The following is a 19,914-nucleotide window of genomic DNA, read 5'->3' on the forward strand; positions in this document are numbered from 1 at the left end:
TCAGGAATACTTGATGAATCTGCTGCACTCCTACTAAGGCATTCTGAGGTGCATTGTCTGGAATAGAAGTGTAGATTTGTTCATTTGGTGTTAAAGAAAGGACCATAATGCTGGTGAATATGTAGATTAATGATGTCAATGACATTTAATTTGTAAGAAAATTAAGTTAAGTGGCACTACAGTGGCATTATGCGTTCAACACCAACACATATACTGAACCTCTGTCGTGAGAAATCCATTGCTGGTGCATTTGCAACTATTCACATTGCACCGTTTGAAGCTGTTGATTCAATTGTGAACTCTAAACTGCTTTCCCAGCCATATGAGTAAAAACATACTAACACTATTCCAATTTATACTTGAAAACTGTTAAATGTCTGTCTTGAATTCTGACTTTGACCATCTTTCAGGTATATGCTCACTCTCACTGGAAAGCTTAGAAATGATTTCCTTTGTATTATTATCCTGGTCTGTAATAACTGTAGTAAATTAAGGAATCATAAATTGGGAAAAATAATGTGGCTATTGAATGGAAGAAAGTTTTCACAAGTGTCAATTCAACACAGCGTATCTTGATTCACAGAAAGGAATTCGTTCCCAAATCATTCACAAATTATGATGGTGTAAATTCTCAAAGTTAGACAATCCGAATTTCCAGTTTGTGTATAATTTCATAAATTGGTTCAGTGTTGTTCATTGACCGTTCTTTATTTTGAGATATCAGCGCATTTTCTACTGATGAGAATAATCGTGGTTTTATTAAATTAGCATTAAGTTAAAAATTACACAGTATCAGGTTATAGACCAACAGGTGTATTTAGAAGTACAAGCTTTTGGAGCGTTGCTCCTTTGTCAGGTAGCTAGTGCTCCAAAAGCTTGTACCTGCAACTAAACCTGTTGGATTATATCTTGGTGTCATGTGATTTTTAACTTTGTCCACCCCAATCCACCTCCGGCACTTCCACATCATAGCATTAAGTTAGCACACAAGCTTGACCACAGCTTCAGTATCTTGTACTGTTTAAATATGTTATTTAAAGCAATAATAGAAAATGTAATTTGAGGACAACATTTGAGCAGCAGTGTTAAACTCATTGGTGGTTATAAATATTAGTTAAATTAGTTCACGTGCAATGTTCGTAATATTCTCTTTTTTGAACTGTCGTACATACTGCTACAAATGCAATGGAAAATAATCACTTTAGGTAAATGAGACTAGTATGTGAGTGGTTTGAGCTCAGTTTATGAGAAGACCTTCCATAGCTGACCCTTCAATTCTTTCTGATCCCGACTTTTCAAATTTTTCTGATCCCAACCCTTTAGTCCTTTCCAATCCCGATCCTTCGAATCTTTCCAGTCCCGACTCTTCGGTCCTTTCCAGTCCCGACTCTTCGGTCCTTTCCAATCCCGATCCTTCGAATCTTTGCAATCCCGACTCTTCGGTCCTTTCCAATCCCGATCCTTCGAATCTTTCCAATCCCGACTCTTCGGTCCTTTCCAATCCCGATCCTTCGAATCTTTCCAATCCCGATCCTTCGAATCTTTCCAATCCCGATCCTTCGGTCCTTTCCAATCCCGACTCTTCGGTCCTTTCTAATCCCGATCCTTCGAATCTTTCCAATCCCGATCCTTCGGTCCTTTCCAATCCCGATCCTTCGGTCCTTTCCAATCCCGATCCTTCGAATCTTTCCAATCCCGACTCTTCGGGCCTTTCCAATCCTGACCCTTCGAATCTTTCAAGTCCTGACCCTTCAAATCTCTCGGCTTCCAATGCGTTAAAAGAGCTTTCAGATAGAGATGGCAAGCAAAAGTATTTCACAATCACGGATTTTTTGGGGTGCCACTTCACCCACATAAAACAAGTGACAGTCTCCTGTTGAGGGCAGAGAACATAACGTTATTTAACATGTAATTATTGTGCAGGCAATGATCATTGGGAAAGGGACTTCAGTAGTCTCTGTAGCAATTAGTTGTTTTTAAATTGTTGATTAATTTACCTGAGTTGGCAACTCATGGAGAAGAATTGTGTAAATAAATCGAAGAAATTTGTCTTTCCTTATCTGAAAAAAAACATTTAATTAATTAAAGTTTTGATAAAAATGCCACAATGTTCAGATTATTTCAATTTCTTACCTGTTGGTTAACTTTCTGTATTTGAACCATGTTATACTTCATAACTTCAGTGGATTTTTTCCAGATGATATAACTGGCACTAACTTTTGCCAGAAGCCAGATTGGCATCATGTCAGGATGTATAAATCCATAATTATCTAATATCCAGAGAGAAAATGAAAGTTTTGAAACATATAACATTTATAATTGTAGTTAAGTTTTCTTGAATACTTTCTTATTCTAAAAATTGGCACGATGACTAATTAAGTGACAACGGTCACTGAAACTTCATACCTGGGATACTGTAGCCTACCACAAGATGCTTCTGTTGCAAATTGAGGTAAAATTTATTATCTTTTTCAAAGCTGCCTTTCATATCATCTTTCATATTGCATTTTAAAGCTGTGTTTGAATTTTTTTTCTTTTGGAAGAGTACATTAGCTGCACAGTTGATAGTAACCTGTGGTGAGAAACAATTATTATAATCATCAGTTTTGTTTTGTTAGTCATACTATTAGCATTTGTATTTGTTGCATCGTGAGGCAAAGATAGCCACTCATTTAGTTTGGTTCCCTCTGTTTAAGTGGATTGTGAAAGATAGAAAGCCCCTGTCACTTAACCCCAATGTCAAAAGCAAATTATCAAAATATTTTTTAAAAGTTACTGAGAGTCACTTTGACAGTGGAAATTGGAAAAAAAGGCAAAACTATGCTATTAGTATTCTACTTACATGTGAAGGGCCTTCTTGATTTCTCACTTCGAATTCTAAGTGGTACTTGTGTCCAATGTTCAAAATTACCTGGATTAAAAAAAAGTTTATGTTGAGTCAGTTTTGATAGTAACAATAGCATCCACAATTCAGTGTACTTTACACAAAGCATTTTTGTGCATGTGTCAATTTGTGCAAAAAATCAGAATGTATCGGATTAGATCCTATTGATGTGTTAGGAAGCATAGTCTTTTAACAATTGGTGAAATAAAATTCATTGTTATTAATTATTGCAGTCCAATTGAAATCCCTCCATGACTTTATTGTGGTGGGTTGCCATCAACATGTACATACGAAAGACAACTGGAAATGATTGTTCAAAATCAAAACTTTCTCCATGACCTTCAATTAAATATTAGAAATGGTGCATGACACTAGTGAGTTGAAATTACATCAAAACAATCTAGCTTTTCCTTTCATGGTTTATAATACCCTACCTTTTGTAATACGATCGACTGATTGCAGTTATAAATGTTGTCATTAGCTTTTTTCAGCTGAAAGAGGAAGACAGTCAACTTATAGACTAAACCTTGCAGCGAATCTGAGATTTTAGCGGCAGAAAAAACACTCAGAAGAACTCTCTATAATGTGGTTTATATAGTTCACTACAGTATACCTCCCAAGATTTTTGACAGGGCAATTATAAAGCAGAGTTTGACACTGAGATAAGGATATTGCGGCTGATGCGAAAACATTTGGTCAGACTTAGATTTTAAGCAGTGTCTGTAAGAAATTTAGAGTCCTTTAGGAAGTGAGTTAAGAACTTGAGCAGCTGAAGGCACAGTGACAAATGGTAGAGCAATTAAAATCAGAGGTGCTTTAAATTTTGTTTTCAACAATAGTTACTCAAACAAATGGCAGGCAACAGAAATGATCAAGTGCATCAAAATCATCAATCATTAAGTTTAAAATAAGAATCTAGCAATGTATAATGAGCAACAGCTACAACATAAATGAATCAGTTCAAATTACAAGAAAATCTTTTCACTCTATTTTGCACTTCTCAATTAAATTGAAAGTTTGCTGCTAAAAACATAGTATGAGTGTTTAAAATGACAACATTTTCATTTTAAATGAAATAACAAACATACCTACACAGTATAGTGTTCTGTAATAGAAATACCTCTAAAAAGGTTAATGTGCCATTTGAGAAGCTGTGAATCTCTAATTCAAGAGGACAACCCTCTAAAAATATGAAACTGGGCAAGCAACACTGACTCACATGCAACTCTCTGATGGCAAGATTGGTAGTTCTTCACCTAGTAGCTAATGTTTGTCTCTTATTTGGACAAAACTGGAAAGATAATAATGGGGAACACCCTCAATCAGTATTTTGCTTCAGTTTTCAAGGTGGAGGACTGTGAAACAATTCCCTACAGTAATAGGTAATACAGAGATGTATAGAGAGGAGAAACAATTGCCACCCCCAAGCAAAACGTACTAAGCAAACTATTAGGATTAAAGGCAAAGAAGTTCCCTGGATCTCATCTTCTAACTTTCTGGTTCAAACTTTTTGGCAAAGCTCTTTCATGCATTAGCAGGGAGTTCGCATTTATTTTTAAAAGTTAATGGGCATCCTTGAGATCATCATCACAAACTCTACCACCTAGGAAATGCTCATGGGTACATAGAAACATCATTACCTCCAAACACCCCCTCTCCATGTCCCATACTACCTGCTGTTCTTTCATTGTCGCTGGATTTAAAATCCAGGAACTGAGTGATTACTTTGGCTACGCAGACTGCACACTTTAAGAAGGTTGATCAGCATGAACCTCAAGGGCTTTGGATGATAAATAGTAGTTCTTGTCAATGAAGCACACATTCAGTGAATTAATTTAAATTAAAAATTTGTTCCAGTGTCCTGACTCTGGTCGATTGTGAATTGTATTAATCTGACTCTTCAAGACTTGCTGAAAATCTTTAGTTAAATTTGGGCAATGTTTGAGTCATTGGTTAAACATTTCATTATTTTGATTTCTAGGAGAGCATAAGAAAGAAAAGAACTTAAAACAGTAGTGCTGATGGGTTGCAAATGTGAGAAAGTTCTTAGTTGCTAAGTGCATGGATTAGAATGCAGTTTTGTTTTGTACAGTTAAGTTGCCTAACCCAGCCTGCTGTGATCTTTGCAGGATTGAGGAGTTTTGGGTTTTCCTCAGTTACTCATATCTGGAAATTTCTTCATATAAAGCTAGATTCTTTTCAAACTGATTGATTCCATTCTAAGACAATAATATACAATCAAAACAGTTAAAATTCGAAGGCAGTATATTGTTCTAAATTTACAATATTCTTCATGAACTTAGTGAAACTATGGAATTTAATATTATCAGCAAATGGTGTCAGCTAAAGTCACTGATCTAACCTAACAACCATATTGTTAACTTCTTGTGCTCAAAATTTATTATTGAAAATTAGATATGGCCTTCTGCTGAGTTCCCACATTATTAAAATGAATGTGTCTAGCTTTCTTGAGCACAGGTTCCAATTCAACAACTTTCCAATGAACAAAGGCATTTGCCATTTCCCTGTTCATGTGCTTTGCATTTTAATTCTAACTCTTTAGCTTTAACCAGGACATGTAGTGTGAAAAAGACAGAAAAAACAATTAAGAACACTAAGATCTGTTACAGTTTGTTCAGAAAGCAAGTTATTTAAATTTCTGTTACTTATACTGTATCTGTTTCTTTTAAAAGAACCTTACCTCAATATAGGCTTTCTTCACTTTATGTAGTTCATATACTCTGGTTGGGGATCCATGGTGATAGTTTAAAAAGTGGACTGCTACGCTTGCAGCTTGTTGAGCAAGACTGGCTTCTGCAGGAATTTCGAGAGCAGTAATTGGAAGGTTGAAATGATTTGTTATTTTTGGCATTCCATACAGTGATGGTAAAAAACAAATGACGAAAGATAGAACTAGGTACATTTTTGAGCTAACCCGATGGTGAGCTAAACTGAGCCCTCGCTGGTGGACGATACAGCTTCAACAGTTGCGTCAGGATCACAGTACATTCACAACCTTAGTGGTTTTATATTCGAGTAATAAGTGCTCATGTGTCATGGACTTTGTTACAGTCTATAATGTCAGCTTCCAACACATTTGTACTTTGCCTTTAATCTGGACTTAATTTATTGTGGCTAATATACTCCGGAATGTTCTGCTGACTTCATTCTGCTAATCTAGCTTTTAACAAAAATTAATTTCCTCTTATGTTTGAACTTAAGCCAAAACTCATTTTAAGTCTAAATGTTAGGAGTGCTTTTCCACATTTATCATTATTTTATGATTTGTGTTAATATTCATAGCTTTTAGGTTATTAATTACAAAATTAAGCTTACCAGTTGTAATTTAGCTTTGGCTCATTCACATTTTGTTATATATGCTCAATGTTGTGAGTAAGGCGGGCCATTTTAAAACTCTTGTCAAAAATCTTGGGGGTTTAGCTACTGTTTCAAGAAATTGATGAAGTTTACACATATATGTCCAAAACTCTCTGCTCATTCAGAAATTCAAATGCAAATCATCAGATATTTTAATTTATTAATTCAAAACCATGTAGATTTATTCAGAAATTGGGGTAAATATATAACTTGCTTTGATAATATGTAATCTGAAACCTGAAGTTTGTGGGTAAGCTCAGCTTTGTATGAGTCAGTTAAACTACGGACTGTATTTTTGAGGGGATATTCGCAGTATGTTGTGCCCAATATTTTGAATGACAGACATCCATACTGAAAAGTTGTTTTATTTCATCACTCAGTATTGACCAAGAAGTTTGCAGTTGATTATTGTACAATTTGTTAGAAAGTGATTCTTTAAATTGTTGATCAGCTAAATAAAAATACATAGAGATGAACTAATGGTAAGATTTAAAAGTACATTGTTGGACTGGAGCTCTAAGTTTTGAAGTAGAAAACAGGAGCCCAATGTTAGCACATAAATATGCCACTGGACATGTGCAATGCTTTTGGAGTTCTGAACTTGATTGGTCGATTTGGAGCCTTTTTGCAAATATTTGCTCATCTGAGCCAGCTGCATTGCTGAGCAGAAAATGGGAAAAACCTATCTAGAACTTACTTTAGTGACTGACTGGTTTACTTCGTAATGAACATTTTCAGATTTTGTACTAACCTGGATTCCAAATCAGCCAGAATATAACATTTTTTAGTTGTTTTCCTCTTCAGCAACTTGCCATTTCCTTTCTCCCATTTTTTTACTTTGTTTGCATGATGTGTTGGGCATGGTCTTATCTGAGGAAAGAAATTTATTTTCATGAAGCTGCAGGTTAGCAAGTAAGTGAAATGAAGACAACGACTTTGCAAAGCATAGCTCACAATGATTGAAATCTGCTGCTTCATAGTATTTCATCCTTCTCTTCAAATCACTGACTCTTGATGAGTTTTGTTCTATGCAGCTGCTGACTCTCAAAAACCTTGTAGAATTGACAATTTGTCTTGCACCAACCCAGCTTATTTAACTGCGATTGTTGTCAACGTTTACTAGACTAGAAGTTGACTTTATCCATTCAGAACTGCATAACAGTGTCTCAAGCACATTAATTATAAAATGGAAATAGCCAAAAAATTGTTTCTGACATAACAATTTGGAAATTGTTGGAGTGTGCACAGTTCCCAGGGTTGGAAAATAGTCTGCTGCATGTTAAACCATCAATCCTCCATCATTTGTTGATGATAATTTGCAGCAGTGCTTCTCAATCCTATTTCGTCTGACCCTATTTCTAGGCTCAAATAATTGTGACCCTTGAGTGAGAGCTGTTAGAGTGGGAGGACAGCTGTACAGTGTCAGAGTTTCATAGCAGCAGTTGTTGCCTCAGAGAGCATGCGACCCCAATTGGGATCCTGAGCACTTGTTTGGAACACCCTGATTTACAGAAAATGCACCTGAGATTTTCACACCATTTTCCCCAAAGATCGAGGAGTACTTACCTTTTCTTTTACTGTGTGTAGCTGAAAGTATAAAGCGTGCCAGAAATTATACTCATTGCTCAAACCTTTTAATCCAGTGTCAAACCATGAAATTCCATTGGCCCTTTTGAAAACTAAGACAAAAATGCCTGGTCAATAATTCTTGCTTTTTCTGATATTACAAAAAAAATCTGTTGAAGCTCATTATTGATTGATAGGTGCAGTGCAGAGTACCCTGTTTTTAGGCTAGTCAACTGAGAAGAGATGTTGTTTGCCAGGTTTTTCACGATAGAAAAGGTTTTGGTCATGAAACAATGTCAAAAATGTATCTAATGTGCAAGTGTTCTCCACAATGACTTTATTATGCAACATTATGTTGGGGTTATCTTCTGAGGACAAGTTGAGCAGGTTAGGCTACACTCAATTTAGAAGAATATAAAGTGCTATTACTGAAACATAAGATTTTGACAGGACTTAAGAGGTGGATTCTTGCCAATATTTCACTTTGCAAGGGGACAGTGCCAGCAAGGGAGGTGAGATTTATGGGTGACAGGCAGATAAGAGGAATTAGGCCAAAATTTGATCACCTGTTAAAAATCACACAACACCAGGTTATAGTCCAACAGGTTTAATTGGAAGCACTAGCTTTCGGAGCACCGCTCCTTCATCAGGTGGTTATGGTGGACACCATTGTAAGACACAGAATTTATAGCAAAAGTTTACAGTGTGATGTAAATGAAATTATATATTGAAAAATACCTTGATTGTTTGTTGAGTCTCTCATCTGTCGAATACCATGTAAAACTCTGTTATAATCACTTTTTAGATTAGAATCAGTCTAAACATTATGTCGCAGACAGAGAACACGGGGCTAACACCTTCAACATATTGTGTGGCTAACACCAATTGTTACAGTTAACAATTGGTGTTAATGTAACTTTTAATAAAAGGTTTTGTGATTTACACATGACAGAAGTGAAACTATCATAGTATTCGAACAGACGAAAGACTCAACAAATAATCCATGTATGTTTCAATGTATAATTTCAGTTACATCACACTGTAAACATTTGCTATAAATTCTGTACCTTACAATTGTGTCCTCCGAAACCACCTGATGAAGGAGCAGCGCTCCCAAAGCTAGTGCTTCCAAACAAACTTGTTGGACTACAACCTGGTGTTATATGATTTTTAACTTTGTACACCCAAGTACAACACCAGCATCTCCAAATCTTGATCAGCTGTGATCTTATTGAATGGTGGTGCATTCTCGAGCAGCCAAGTAATCATCTCCAATTTCTTATGACACGTGGATTCTATGCATGCCATACTAAATAATATGTCACAGCTCTATAGAATACTTAGACTTCTAGCAAGAGTGTGCTGTCAAGACAAGGCTCCAAGAACCATTTGTCCTTTATTTGTTTTAAATGCAGAAGAGTTCTTCTCAGGCAGTACCTCAGGAATGAGGATAACTTCCACTTTAGTGTTGCGAATTCTGAGATGATTAAACAATTCAATACTGGATCCACCATCACTGCCATAGATGAGTATATCGAAGTGGGTGTGTGGGATGCTCAAATTTCTGCAAACCTTTTCTGTTGTTTATGCTTGTCCTCCATTGAGAAGGTCAGAGATGCTCAAATGGTTTTCCTTCATGGATGCTTCTTTTAAAATTGAGTGGTCTTGGACTCGAGATTCCTATATGTGGAGAAACTGCATTTTTTCAAGGAGGATTTGACACCTTGGCAGTATGGGAAGTATAGTTCTCTCAGGACCTAATTTGCAGGGTAAAAATAATCAAATGCACATCTTCCTTAAGGCTCAAATATTATTACTGTATGATATCACATCAAAAAGATGTCCTGTATTTACACTTCTCTCATATTGAATAACCTAACCATGTGTTTTATTGAAAAGCATAACTTTACTTTTACGGATAATGTACAGAATTGTTATTCAAATTATCTGTTCAATTATTTTTCCAGCTTTGAATTTACTCACAAAAAGCAGTCTGGTGGTGCAGGCCAGTATGGCAAAGTTATTGGTGTACTTGAACCACTGGACCCCGAAAACTACACCAAGTTAGAATTTGCTGACAGAACTATTGGAACAAATGTGCCAAAGCAGTTTATACCAGCTATTGAGAAGGTAATGAATCTGAGTACATCCTTCCCTCACTCCTTTCTCCATCTAAAACTGACTTTAGTTTTTCTTACTTTACTTCTAGTAATATTACCTTGTCTTTTAGTGGAAGGAAGTTGTGAATTACAGTTTCTAATGTTGCCAATAGATATTTAATTGGAATAATTGCTACCCATATGGCAGTCTTGCAAAACTAAATTTGAGGTTTGCTGATGAGTTTTTGAGGAAAGCTGTCAATTACATTACACTTCAGAGGAAATTAGGGTGGGCCTTGGGAGGGTTGGGGGAAGGTAGCTGGGAATGTGATAGGTAGATAAAGGTAGGGGGGGAGGTAATAGGTCGGAGAGGAGGGTGGAGTGGATAGTTGGGAAGGAAGTTGGACAGGTAAAGAGGGTGGTGCCGAGTTGGAGGCTTGGGAGGGGAAGTGAGGAAACTGGTGAAATCCACATTGATCCCCTGTGGTTGCAGGGTCCCAAGGCGAAAGATAAGGCATCTTCCTCAAGGCATCGGATGGTTAGGGTTTGGTGATAGAGGAGACCCAGGACCTACATGTCCTTGGTGGAGTGGGAGGGGGAGTTAAAGTGTTCGGCCACTGGGTGGTGGGGTTAGTTGGTGCGGGTGTCCCAGAGATGTTCTCTAAAATGATCCGCAAGTTGGCGTCCTGTCTCCCTGACGTAGAGGAGACCACATGGGGTGCAACAGATACAGTAGATGACATGTGTGGAAGTACAAGTAAATTTCTATCAGATGTGGAAGGATCCTTTGGGGCCTTGGACAGAGGTGAGGGGGCCTTGGACAGAGGTGAGGGGGCAGGTGTGGGCGCAGGTTTTGCACTTCCTGCACTGGCAGGCCCGAAACGTCGATTGTCCTGCTCCTTGGATGCTGCCTGACCTGCTGTGCTTTTCCAGCACCACACTCTTGACTCTGATCTCCAGCATCTGCAGTCCTCACATTTTCCTACGTGCAGTCAATGATCAACCTCTTCTTTTCTGATTGAATGTTTAAAATCCATCCATATTAATGAATTGAGAACCATCTGCATAAGTAGTCTATAAGGACATTGAGTAGATGAATGTGGGCAATGCCAAGCTAATTTTGAATGAAAACACAAAGCAAAGCTTTTCATTTATCATTAAGTTGGAATTGTTGTCCAAAAAAGATGACTGCTATGCGAAATAGGAAAAATAAATCTTACCACTGTAGGTTGATTGCCTGGTACTGTTTTAAAGGATTGTTACATTGATGACACATTTTGGAGGGAATATGACCTTTCAGCTAATCTGTCTGCAGTGAGTCAATTCCTAGTACAAAGAACTAAAAGTGAAAGAGTCTCCGACTCCTGAGTAATTGTTCTTTTCTGGCAATCCTTCATTTTTTATGGAGTTCAAAAAATAAAATGTGCAAAATCTTTTATATGAGTATTTAACCCAAAAATCCATTTCATTTGGAAAATAATAGTAGTTCAGTAATTTGGGTGCCCATAACCCAACATACTACTTGGCATCATCAGCCTGTCATTAACCCAGAATGTCACCATGCGCTCACAGCCATTGGATCTCATTCATCTCAGAAAGTAGGAAATAATTATATTAAGTAAATAAATCAATGAGTTGAAACTCATTTAAGGCTATCATCTATTTTGGACATGAGATCACATCACCAAATCCCTGGAGCTTTTTTTTTTAAAACTTACTGCATTATCTTGCCTTTTGATTTATTGCAGTATTTTACCCATAATAAGTCATTAAGATTGTTATACAGATAGTGTAATGCAGTTTTTTATATATTAAAATTATAAAAGAAATAGTGTAACTAAAGAAATAGTGAGAGTCTGTGTTCTAGAAATTTGTAGCTTTGTATACAATTGGCTGGAAAATGATTACTATTTTGTCATTATTTTTATTTTGGACCCTGTATTAATTATAATACTTCAGTTGAATTGTTTTTGTATAATTTATTTTCCTTATTCTTCCCACCTTTAACATTTTACTATTTTTACAATGTGTTACTGAAGTGAATTGCAAAGCCTCCATACTTTGTCTGGCTGAAATCCATTATTTCAGTGTAGAAAATGGATTGGGACCTTCTTGATCTGATGAGCAGATCCATGTAGAAAGGGTATTATTCAAAGTTCAGTGCCTTGTTTAAATGTGCAGTATTCGTTCAAATCAGTGTTGTGAAATATTTCATTGTTAAACCATTGTAAATGTCATTACAAAATGTTATGTATTGCTTCGGTAGGGATTTCTTGAAGCTTGTGAAAAGGGTCCTCTTACAGCTCATAAAATCTCTGGAGTACGATTTGTACTGGAAGATGGTGCTCATCACATGGTGGATTCCAATGAAATATCTTTCATCAGAGCTGGCGAGGGTGCTGTCAAACAAGGTTTGTAAAGCTAATACAGATAGTTCATGGAAATGTGAAGTATTAACAATAAGTGGTTTCATTGCTCACTAATCTTCTTAAAAAGGAAGTTGGTTGAGTTTTTCCTCAAAACATTTAACTTGGGTATCTTTGATCAAATCTGCTAAAACCTATTTTTCTGAACAATTAATCTGTTGACACAAATATGCAAGTGGTTCTTTTAAAGAGAGGCTGATTTAACAGAGTTTCACGTTTAATTGTATGTATTTATGTCTGTAAATGGATGATAAGCACCCTGATGACTTCAAAACTGTATATTGGATATTGTTTCTAATGAATGTCACAGATATCTTTTCCAAATTCTGTTCGCAACGAAAACAGTGTGCACTTCTAGGTGTAAGGTTTTTTTGCAAGAAAATTGTAATTTAATTACACCTGCCATTTTGTGTGATTTACGATTTGATATTGTGTTTTTCATATTGTTTTCTGTCCAATTTGATGTTTATAATGTTTATGTAGAAGTCTGGTGCAATCATGAAAATAGTGTGTTACTGCATCGTATTTCCTGTGTTTAGTTTTCATAATTATTCCAAAGGCATCTAATAGTGTCATAGGATGCTGCCTTTTATGGAAATCAGTGTTCAAAAATCTTGATTACACCTAACTTCTTCAGCATTTACTTTTACCAAATGGTTGTAAAATAGTGAACATATTCTCATTGCTTCAGACAGCCAGTCAGCTCATGATCTAAACATAACAAAGTAGTTATTTGCAGATGAATCAATCCAGTTAAGTATCAAGAGCATATCTCATGTTACACTTAGTAGAAATATAGGAAATAAAGATGAATTGTGAATGTGTGAACATAGAAAGTTGATGGGACAGGAAAAGAGCAACTCGCCCTCCAAATTTAGCTGCATGTCGTTTGTTGATAGTATCTTGAGTAGAACCTTCCAAATCCCTGCAGTTATGTAATTTCTTGGGAGATGGAAAATACCCTGCCTCACATGTGAAATAATTACTTGCTTCCTGGTTTTTTTTCTATTCTTCAGCAATGGAGAAGACCAATGTGGTTATTCTGGAACCCATAATGTCAGTGGAGATTGTAGCACCAAATGAGTTTCAGGGAATTGTCATAGCTGGAGTTAATCGTCGACATGGTGTTATCACTGGCCAGGATGGAGCAGAGGGATACTTTACACTTTATGCTGATGTACGTACAATGCATTGCCAAGCTTTATTTTATAGAAAATTGCTGATAACATTATTGGATAGCAATGGTTACATGTTGCCTTATATAGATACTTAACTGTTTTGTAAAACAATTCACTGTATACTATTGATTGGCTACAAACGGTTTCAAAAGGATTATGGTTCAGTAGAACACTGCAAAGGATAAAAGGAATTTTGTGTTGTGCAATGGAACATTCCTTTTTCTAATTGCAGCATTTGCACTGGATCATGTGATATCTTAAGATGCATAGAGGTTTACAGCATAGGAAGCGGCTGTTTGGTCCATGTCTGCATCAGTCAACAAAACTTTGGCAACACTTACCCTATTTTCCATCTTTTGGCCTATGGCCTTGGAGTTTATGTTGACACAATTGAAATATGAATTCTCAAAGAACAAAGAAAATCACGGCACAGGAATAGGCCATTCGGCCCTCCAAGCCTGCGCTGATCCAGATTCTCTATCTTAACCTGTCACCTATTTTCTAAGGATCTGTATCCCTCTGCTCCCTGTCCATTCATGTATCTGTCCAGATACATCTTAAATTACGCTATCATGCCTGCCTCTAGCACCTTCATTGGCAATGCGTTCCAGGCATCCACCACCCTCTGCATAACTTTCCATGCATATCTCCCTTAAAACTTTGCCCCCTCTCACCTTGAACTCATGACTCTTAGTCATTGAGTCCCCCAGTCTAGGGGAAAACCTTCTTATTATCCACCTGTCTATACCTCTCATGATTTTGTAGACCTCAATCAGATCCCCCCTCAAACTCTATCTTTCAAATGAAAATAATCCTAATGTACTCAACCTATTTTCATAACTAGCACGCTCCATACCAGGCAACATCCTGGTGAACCTACTCCAAATCATCCACATCCTTTTGGTCATATGGTGACCAGAACTATATGCAGTATTCCAAATGTGGTCGAACCAAAATCCTGTACAACTGTCACAAGACCTGCTGACTCTTGTACTCAATACCCATCCGATGAAAGAAGCACCCTGTATGCCATCTTGACCACTCTATCGACCTACATTGCCACTTTCAGGGTACAATGGACCTGAACACCCAAATCTCTCTGTACATCAGTTTTCCCCAGGGCTTTTCCATTTACTGTATAGTTTGCTGTTGAATTGGATCTTCCAAAATGCATCACCTTGCATTTGCTCGGATTGAACTCCATCTGTCATTTCTGTGACTAACTCTTCAATCTATCTATATTCTGCTCCATTCTCTGACAGTCCCCTTCACTGTCTGCTACTCCACTAATCTTAGTGTCATTTCCAAACTTGCTAATCGGACCACCTACACCTTTCTCCAGATCGTTTAATGTATATCACAAACATCAGTGGTCCTAACACTGATCCCTCTGGAATACGACTGGTCATTGTTATCCATTTTGAGAACCTCTCTTCCACTACTACTCTTTGTCTCCTACTGCCCAGCCAAATCTCTATCCATTTCACTAGTATATCCTGGACTCCATGCAACTTCACTTTCTTCATCAGCCTACCATGGGGAACCTTAAAAACGCCTTACTGGAGTCCGTGTAAATGACATCTACAGCCCTTCCCTCTTCAATCAATTTTGTCACTTTCTCAAAGAATTCTATTAATTTGGTAAGACATGACCTTCCCTGCACAAACCATGTTGCCTATCACTGATAAGCCCATTTTCTTCCAAATGGGAATAGATCCTATCCCTCCAGCAGCTTCCCTACCACTGATGTCACACTCACTGGTCTACAATTACCTGGATTATCCCTGCGACCCTTAAACAAGGGGACAACATTAACAATTCTCCAGTCCTCCAGGACCTCGCCCGTGTTCAAGGATGCTGCAAAGATGTCTGTTAAGGCCTCAGCTATTTCCCCTCTCGCTTCCCTCAGTAACCTGGGATCGATCCTATCCGGACCCACGGACTTGTCCACCTTAATGCCTTTTAGAATACCCAACACTTCCTCCTTCCTAATGCTGACTTGACCTCAAGTAACCAAACATCTATCTCTAACCTCAACATCCATCATGTTCCAGTTCTCAGTGAATACTGACACAAAGTACTCATTAAGAATCTCACCCATTTTTTTTTGATCCACGCATAACTTTCCTCCTTTGTTCTTGAGTGAGCCAACCCTTGCTCCTTATATACGAATAAAAGGCTTTGGGATTTTCCTTAACCCTATTTGCTAAAGATACTTCATGACCCCTTTTAACCTTCTTAATTCCTTGTTTCAGATTGGTTGTACTTTCTCGATGTTCTTCCAAAGCTTTGTCTGATTTCAGTTGCCTAGTCCTTATGTATGCGTCCTTTTTCCTCTCAGCTTGTCTCTCAATTTCACCTGTTATCCATGTTTCCCTAATTTTGCCATTTCTATCCCTCATTTTCACAGGGACATGTCTGTCCTACACTTTAATCAACCTCTCTTTAAAAGCCTCCCAAATGGGATTTTTACCTTCAAACAGCTGCTCTCAATCCACATTCCCCAGCTCCTGCCAAATTTTGCTATAGTTGGCCTTACCCCAATTTAGCACTCTTCCTTTAAGACCATTCTTGTCTTTGTCCATGAGTACTTTTTAAATGTTGAGAGAACTTCTGACCCATCAACTGTTTCAGGCAGTGCGGTCCAGCAAACTTCCACCAACGTAATGAGTGAAAAGCTTTGCTCAACTCTCCTTTTCACCTTAGCTTAAATCTATGCACCCTAGTTATTGATTCCTCAGCTGATAGAAAACAATGTGTTCCTGTCCATCCAATCTCTACCCTCATAATTCTACTTACCTCTATTAAGTTTCCTCGCAACCTTCACTGAGCCAAAGAAAACAATGCAGCCTATCCAGTCTTTTCTCATATTATTTTGACCTTCCAGCACAGGTAAATCTCCTGTACACTCTGTGTAGTGCAATCACATCTTTCCTGTTGTTGATGACTAGAACTGCAGACAGTGCTCCAGTTGTGACTGAACTAGCGTTTTACCATTTCTGCATCATTTCCTTTCTCTTGTATGCTGTGCCTTGGTGACTAAAGGCAAATATTTCATAAGCCTCCTTAAACATCTTAAGCACCTACTCTGCTATCTTCAGGGATCTGTGGATGTGCAAACCAATGCCTGATTGTGAGTATTTCCCATTGTTCATAGTGTAATCCCTTACCTTGTTAGGTCTCTTCAAATCATTCTCACTTTTCAGATTTGGTTTCATTTGCGACTGCTCTGTCCAACTGATCAGTCCATTGATATCTTCTCTATTTAGCACCCTGCCAATTCTTGTGTCATTCACAGATGTCTTGATCAGACCTCCTGCATTGAAATCCAAATCGTCAATATGCGTCACATTCAATAAAGACCCCAGTAGTGAGCCTTGCAAACGTCCAGTCCTCTACCATCACCACTTTCCTGACTTCCAGCCAGTTTTGAACCAAAATGCCATTTTGCCTTGGATCATGTTGGCTCTTACTTTCTTGGTCAATCTGCTGTGCTTTTTTTTGTCACTTTTTAATCTTATAAAGTGTTTAACTCAATGAATGAAATCGACATTGACATGGAGAATTTATTCCTGCCAATATTCTCATTATTCAAGAGTTGAAAAATGGCTCCTGTTTTACAGATACCACTGAATGACATGTTTGGATATGCCACAGAACTGCGATCATCGACAGAGGTATATATTCAAGCATGTAAAAATATCTGATTTGCATGACTTCCAATTTAATCTCTTCCTCCCCTGAGGCTGTTTGTTCTTTTTCTTATTAACTTAAAAAAGTGTTTGACATAGCATTAAGAACATAGGGGTATGAAGATTTGTTATTTACTATAAATACAGCTTTAATTTTTACTTGACTAATTCTTACTTTTTCATTATATGAAATGTGGATGAACATTTAAAAGTTATTTTTCTTTTCATAACCTTGTTAACTATCTTTTCCAGGGTAAAGGTGAATACACTATGGACTACAGCAGATATCAGCCATGTCTGCCCAGTGTACAGGAAGAGCTGATCAATAAATACCTGGAAGCAACTGGTCAATTACCCGTTAAAAAGGGAAAAGCCAAGAACTAAATATCATTATTGGTTGATTTTTTACCTCAGTGCGTGCACAGTTTAGTAACTGTTTTAAGAATATAAATATACTGGCATTGTTGTTGGAAACATTTTCACTGGTGACACTTCCCATAAGGATTCCTTAAAATTGTTCTTTTGACAAGACTTGCAGCAATCGATACATCTCGAACTAACATTAAACCATTGCCAATTTTTGAAGGAGATTGATTGATTATCAGGTGGTTACATGCTGACATGTATTCCTTCATGTTGCTGCTTTGAAAGTGAAAATTTGAAAAGGATGTTATCTGTGATTTCAAGAATGGTTGAACCACAGAGAATTATTGGTTTTTTTAATTGCTTATCACTTTTAAAAATTAAATTGTCCCTATTGATTCCAGCAGCAAATTTTTTGTGGCCCAGATATCATTTTTCTGAAATTTGAGATGCCTATCCAAAGCATAAAATATCCCTCAATTATCATTCTAATATTTTGAATATAGCAATTTTTGTCAGTTAAATTTAACTTGCATTGCTTTCAGAAATATATCAATTTTCTTTTTATGTTTCTGTTAATTTAAAGGAATACTATATTATTCAAAAATGTTTTGGCCAACTAATTTTTTATAGAAGAGTCTTGTTTCAGCATGTTGTTGTGCCATTTGCACTGTTATTTATTATTTAGATTATTTACTATGTTCTGTTTTAATCTACAAAAAAAAAAATCCCTTGTAAGTGTTTAACAAATCTTGTGTCCTTTTAAAAATGCTGTTCTGTACATGAAGGATATTTTTATCTGGAGCTGTTAACTCAGGCTTCACAAAGTTGTGTTCTGATGCTTTTGTCTTAAAGAAAATATGTTTTTCATATTTTGGATTCGCAGGCAATATAGATCCAACCATGAAACTAAAAGGAAGAATGATATAGATCGTGAACTTGGTTAAATGAAAATGTTTGTGATTTTTCCCTTTGATTGCCTGAAGATGTTTATTTCTTGCAAGCTGTTCATTTTCTCTTGCGCTACATAGCTTCACTATCTTGTCCATTACTGGATTTAAGTCTCCTGCCACTACTATTCTATACCTCTTCCTGGGAAATACGTGAAAGTGGTTTTGGCCCCGAGCTGTCCATTTTTTCTATTACTCTCTTTGGCACTGCTTCCAAAATTAATTTTCAATCTGACCCATTTTAACACTTGAAATGTCATTTGATTACAGAAATCAAAAATAAAACAGCAATAAAGCAGTAAAACACAATATATTTTTTAAAGATTGTATATATGGATCAACATGCAATGTATCATATAAATGTGGCAATCTCTTTTAAAACTACATTGTAAAAAATGGTAGTTTTGTATTCACTTGTCTATTAAATCATCTGAGTTCCTCTAGAATCAGTGGAAACAAGTTTTGGGTGTTGAGTTGGCTGATGTTGGAACTCCTGTTGTTCTGCAGCGCCAGCATCTAGGGGCTGGGCTCAGACAGATCACAGCACGGTAGTGGAGACATTGCTGCTGGGCCTGTGGTTGAGGCGAGGAATTCAAGACTCAACCATAAATAGGAACCCCTGACATATGAGAAATACACCACATAGATGAAGGCAGTGTCAGCTATCATTATGGTCTTTTTACTGATGTGGGGTGCAGTCTCTGGAGGAGGGGATGCCTCACCCTGGGCCTCAAGTCTGCACTGTTAATCACATTGGAGCAAACTGCCTAGTTTCAGGTTTTTAACTTCTTCTTGAAAATACATTTTCAGTTTGAATTCTTACGTATGTAAAATTGTAACACCATCTGCTCTCAATGACAATAAGGACATTTTTGCCATTCCAAGGAACATTCGACCTGTGTTATCCAGGCTGAAACTAGTCATTCAATATGGAAGAAAATACTAGTGTGACATTGGCGCATCAGGACATACTGCATTATGCCCTAATGGCCTCAACAGCTTAATAAATTATATCTGCAGACATTTATTCCTTTACATTTGTAGAGTTGAATTCTATAAATGAGAACATAAAAGATCAAAGTTGAGATTTGTTTGAGGTAAAACAGCAAAAATAAAACCTTTTTTCTTATTTTTGTATCAAGGGTTTGCTTCTGTACTGAAATATTTAATGTTTAGCATATTAAGTGAGCAGTGCTTAACTTAACAGCTTTGCTTTTACTAGATTGTAATCTAATTCCCTTTCATATTTACTGCATTTGGCTTTTTATATTTAAAGCTGAATAGTATTTACAGAAAGTTATCAGTAGGTACTTTATTTTTCATTTGTCATTCGTATTAAAATCTTCATTTTAAAAAATCTACACTATTGAGCATTACT

At 36.9% G+C, this 19,914-nt stretch overlaps 2 protein-coding genes across 4 annotated transcripts in view; one reads left to right on the plus strand and one right to left on the minus strand.

Moving 5' to 3' along the window:
• gfm1 (G elongation factor, mitochondrial 1) overlaps positions 1–19,665 on the plus strand; it is a 44,909-nt gene extending 25,244 nt beyond the window's left edge. For both annotated transcript variants that reach the window (XM_043702120.1, XM_043702121.1), the window contains 5 exons: positions 9,796–9,958; positions 12,194–12,338; positions 13,370–13,530; positions 17,155–17,208; positions 17,476–19,665. In XM_043702120.1, coding sequence (XP_043558055.1) covers positions 9,796–9,958; positions 12,194–12,338; positions 13,370–13,530; positions 17,155–17,208; positions 17,476–17,607 — 655 coding nt within the window. In that variant the 3' untranslated portion in view covers positions 17,608–19,665. The remainder of the gene's footprint in view (positions 1–9,795; positions 9,959–12,193; positions 12,339–13,369; positions 13,531–17,154; positions 17,209–17,475) is intronic.
• Positions 895–5,964, minus strand: lxn (latexin). Of its 2 annotated transcripts, XM_043702123.1 has the most exons (7): positions 5,586–5,963; positions 2,843–2,911; positions 2,407–2,572; positions 2,134–2,270; positions 1,998–2,060; positions 1,542–1,873; positions 895–1,373 (listed from the first exon to the last, which is right to left on the minus strand). In XM_043702123.1, the coding sequence occupies exons 1-7, from the start codon at positions 5,805–5,807 to the stop codon at positions 1,238–1,240; spliced, it is 1,125 nt and encodes a 374-aa protein (XP_043558058.1). In that variant the 5' UTR covers positions 5,808–5,963; the 3' UTR covers positions 895–1,237. The 2 variants fall into 2 exon arrangements, with proteins under 2 accessions (XP_043558058.1, XP_043558057.1); XM_043702122.1 differs by having other exon boundaries at positions 895–1,873; positions 5,586–5,964.
• Positions 19,666–19,914: the final 249 nt, after the last annotated feature.

Source organism: Chiloscyllium plagiosum, chromosome 13, assembly GCF_004010195.1.
Source record: "Chiloscyllium plagiosum isolate BGI_BamShark_2017 chromosome 13, ASM401019v2, whole genome shotgun sequence".
Lineage (NCBI taxonomy): Eukaryota > Metazoa > Chordata > Chondrichthyes > Orectolobiformes > Hemiscylliidae > Chiloscyllium > Chiloscyllium plagiosum.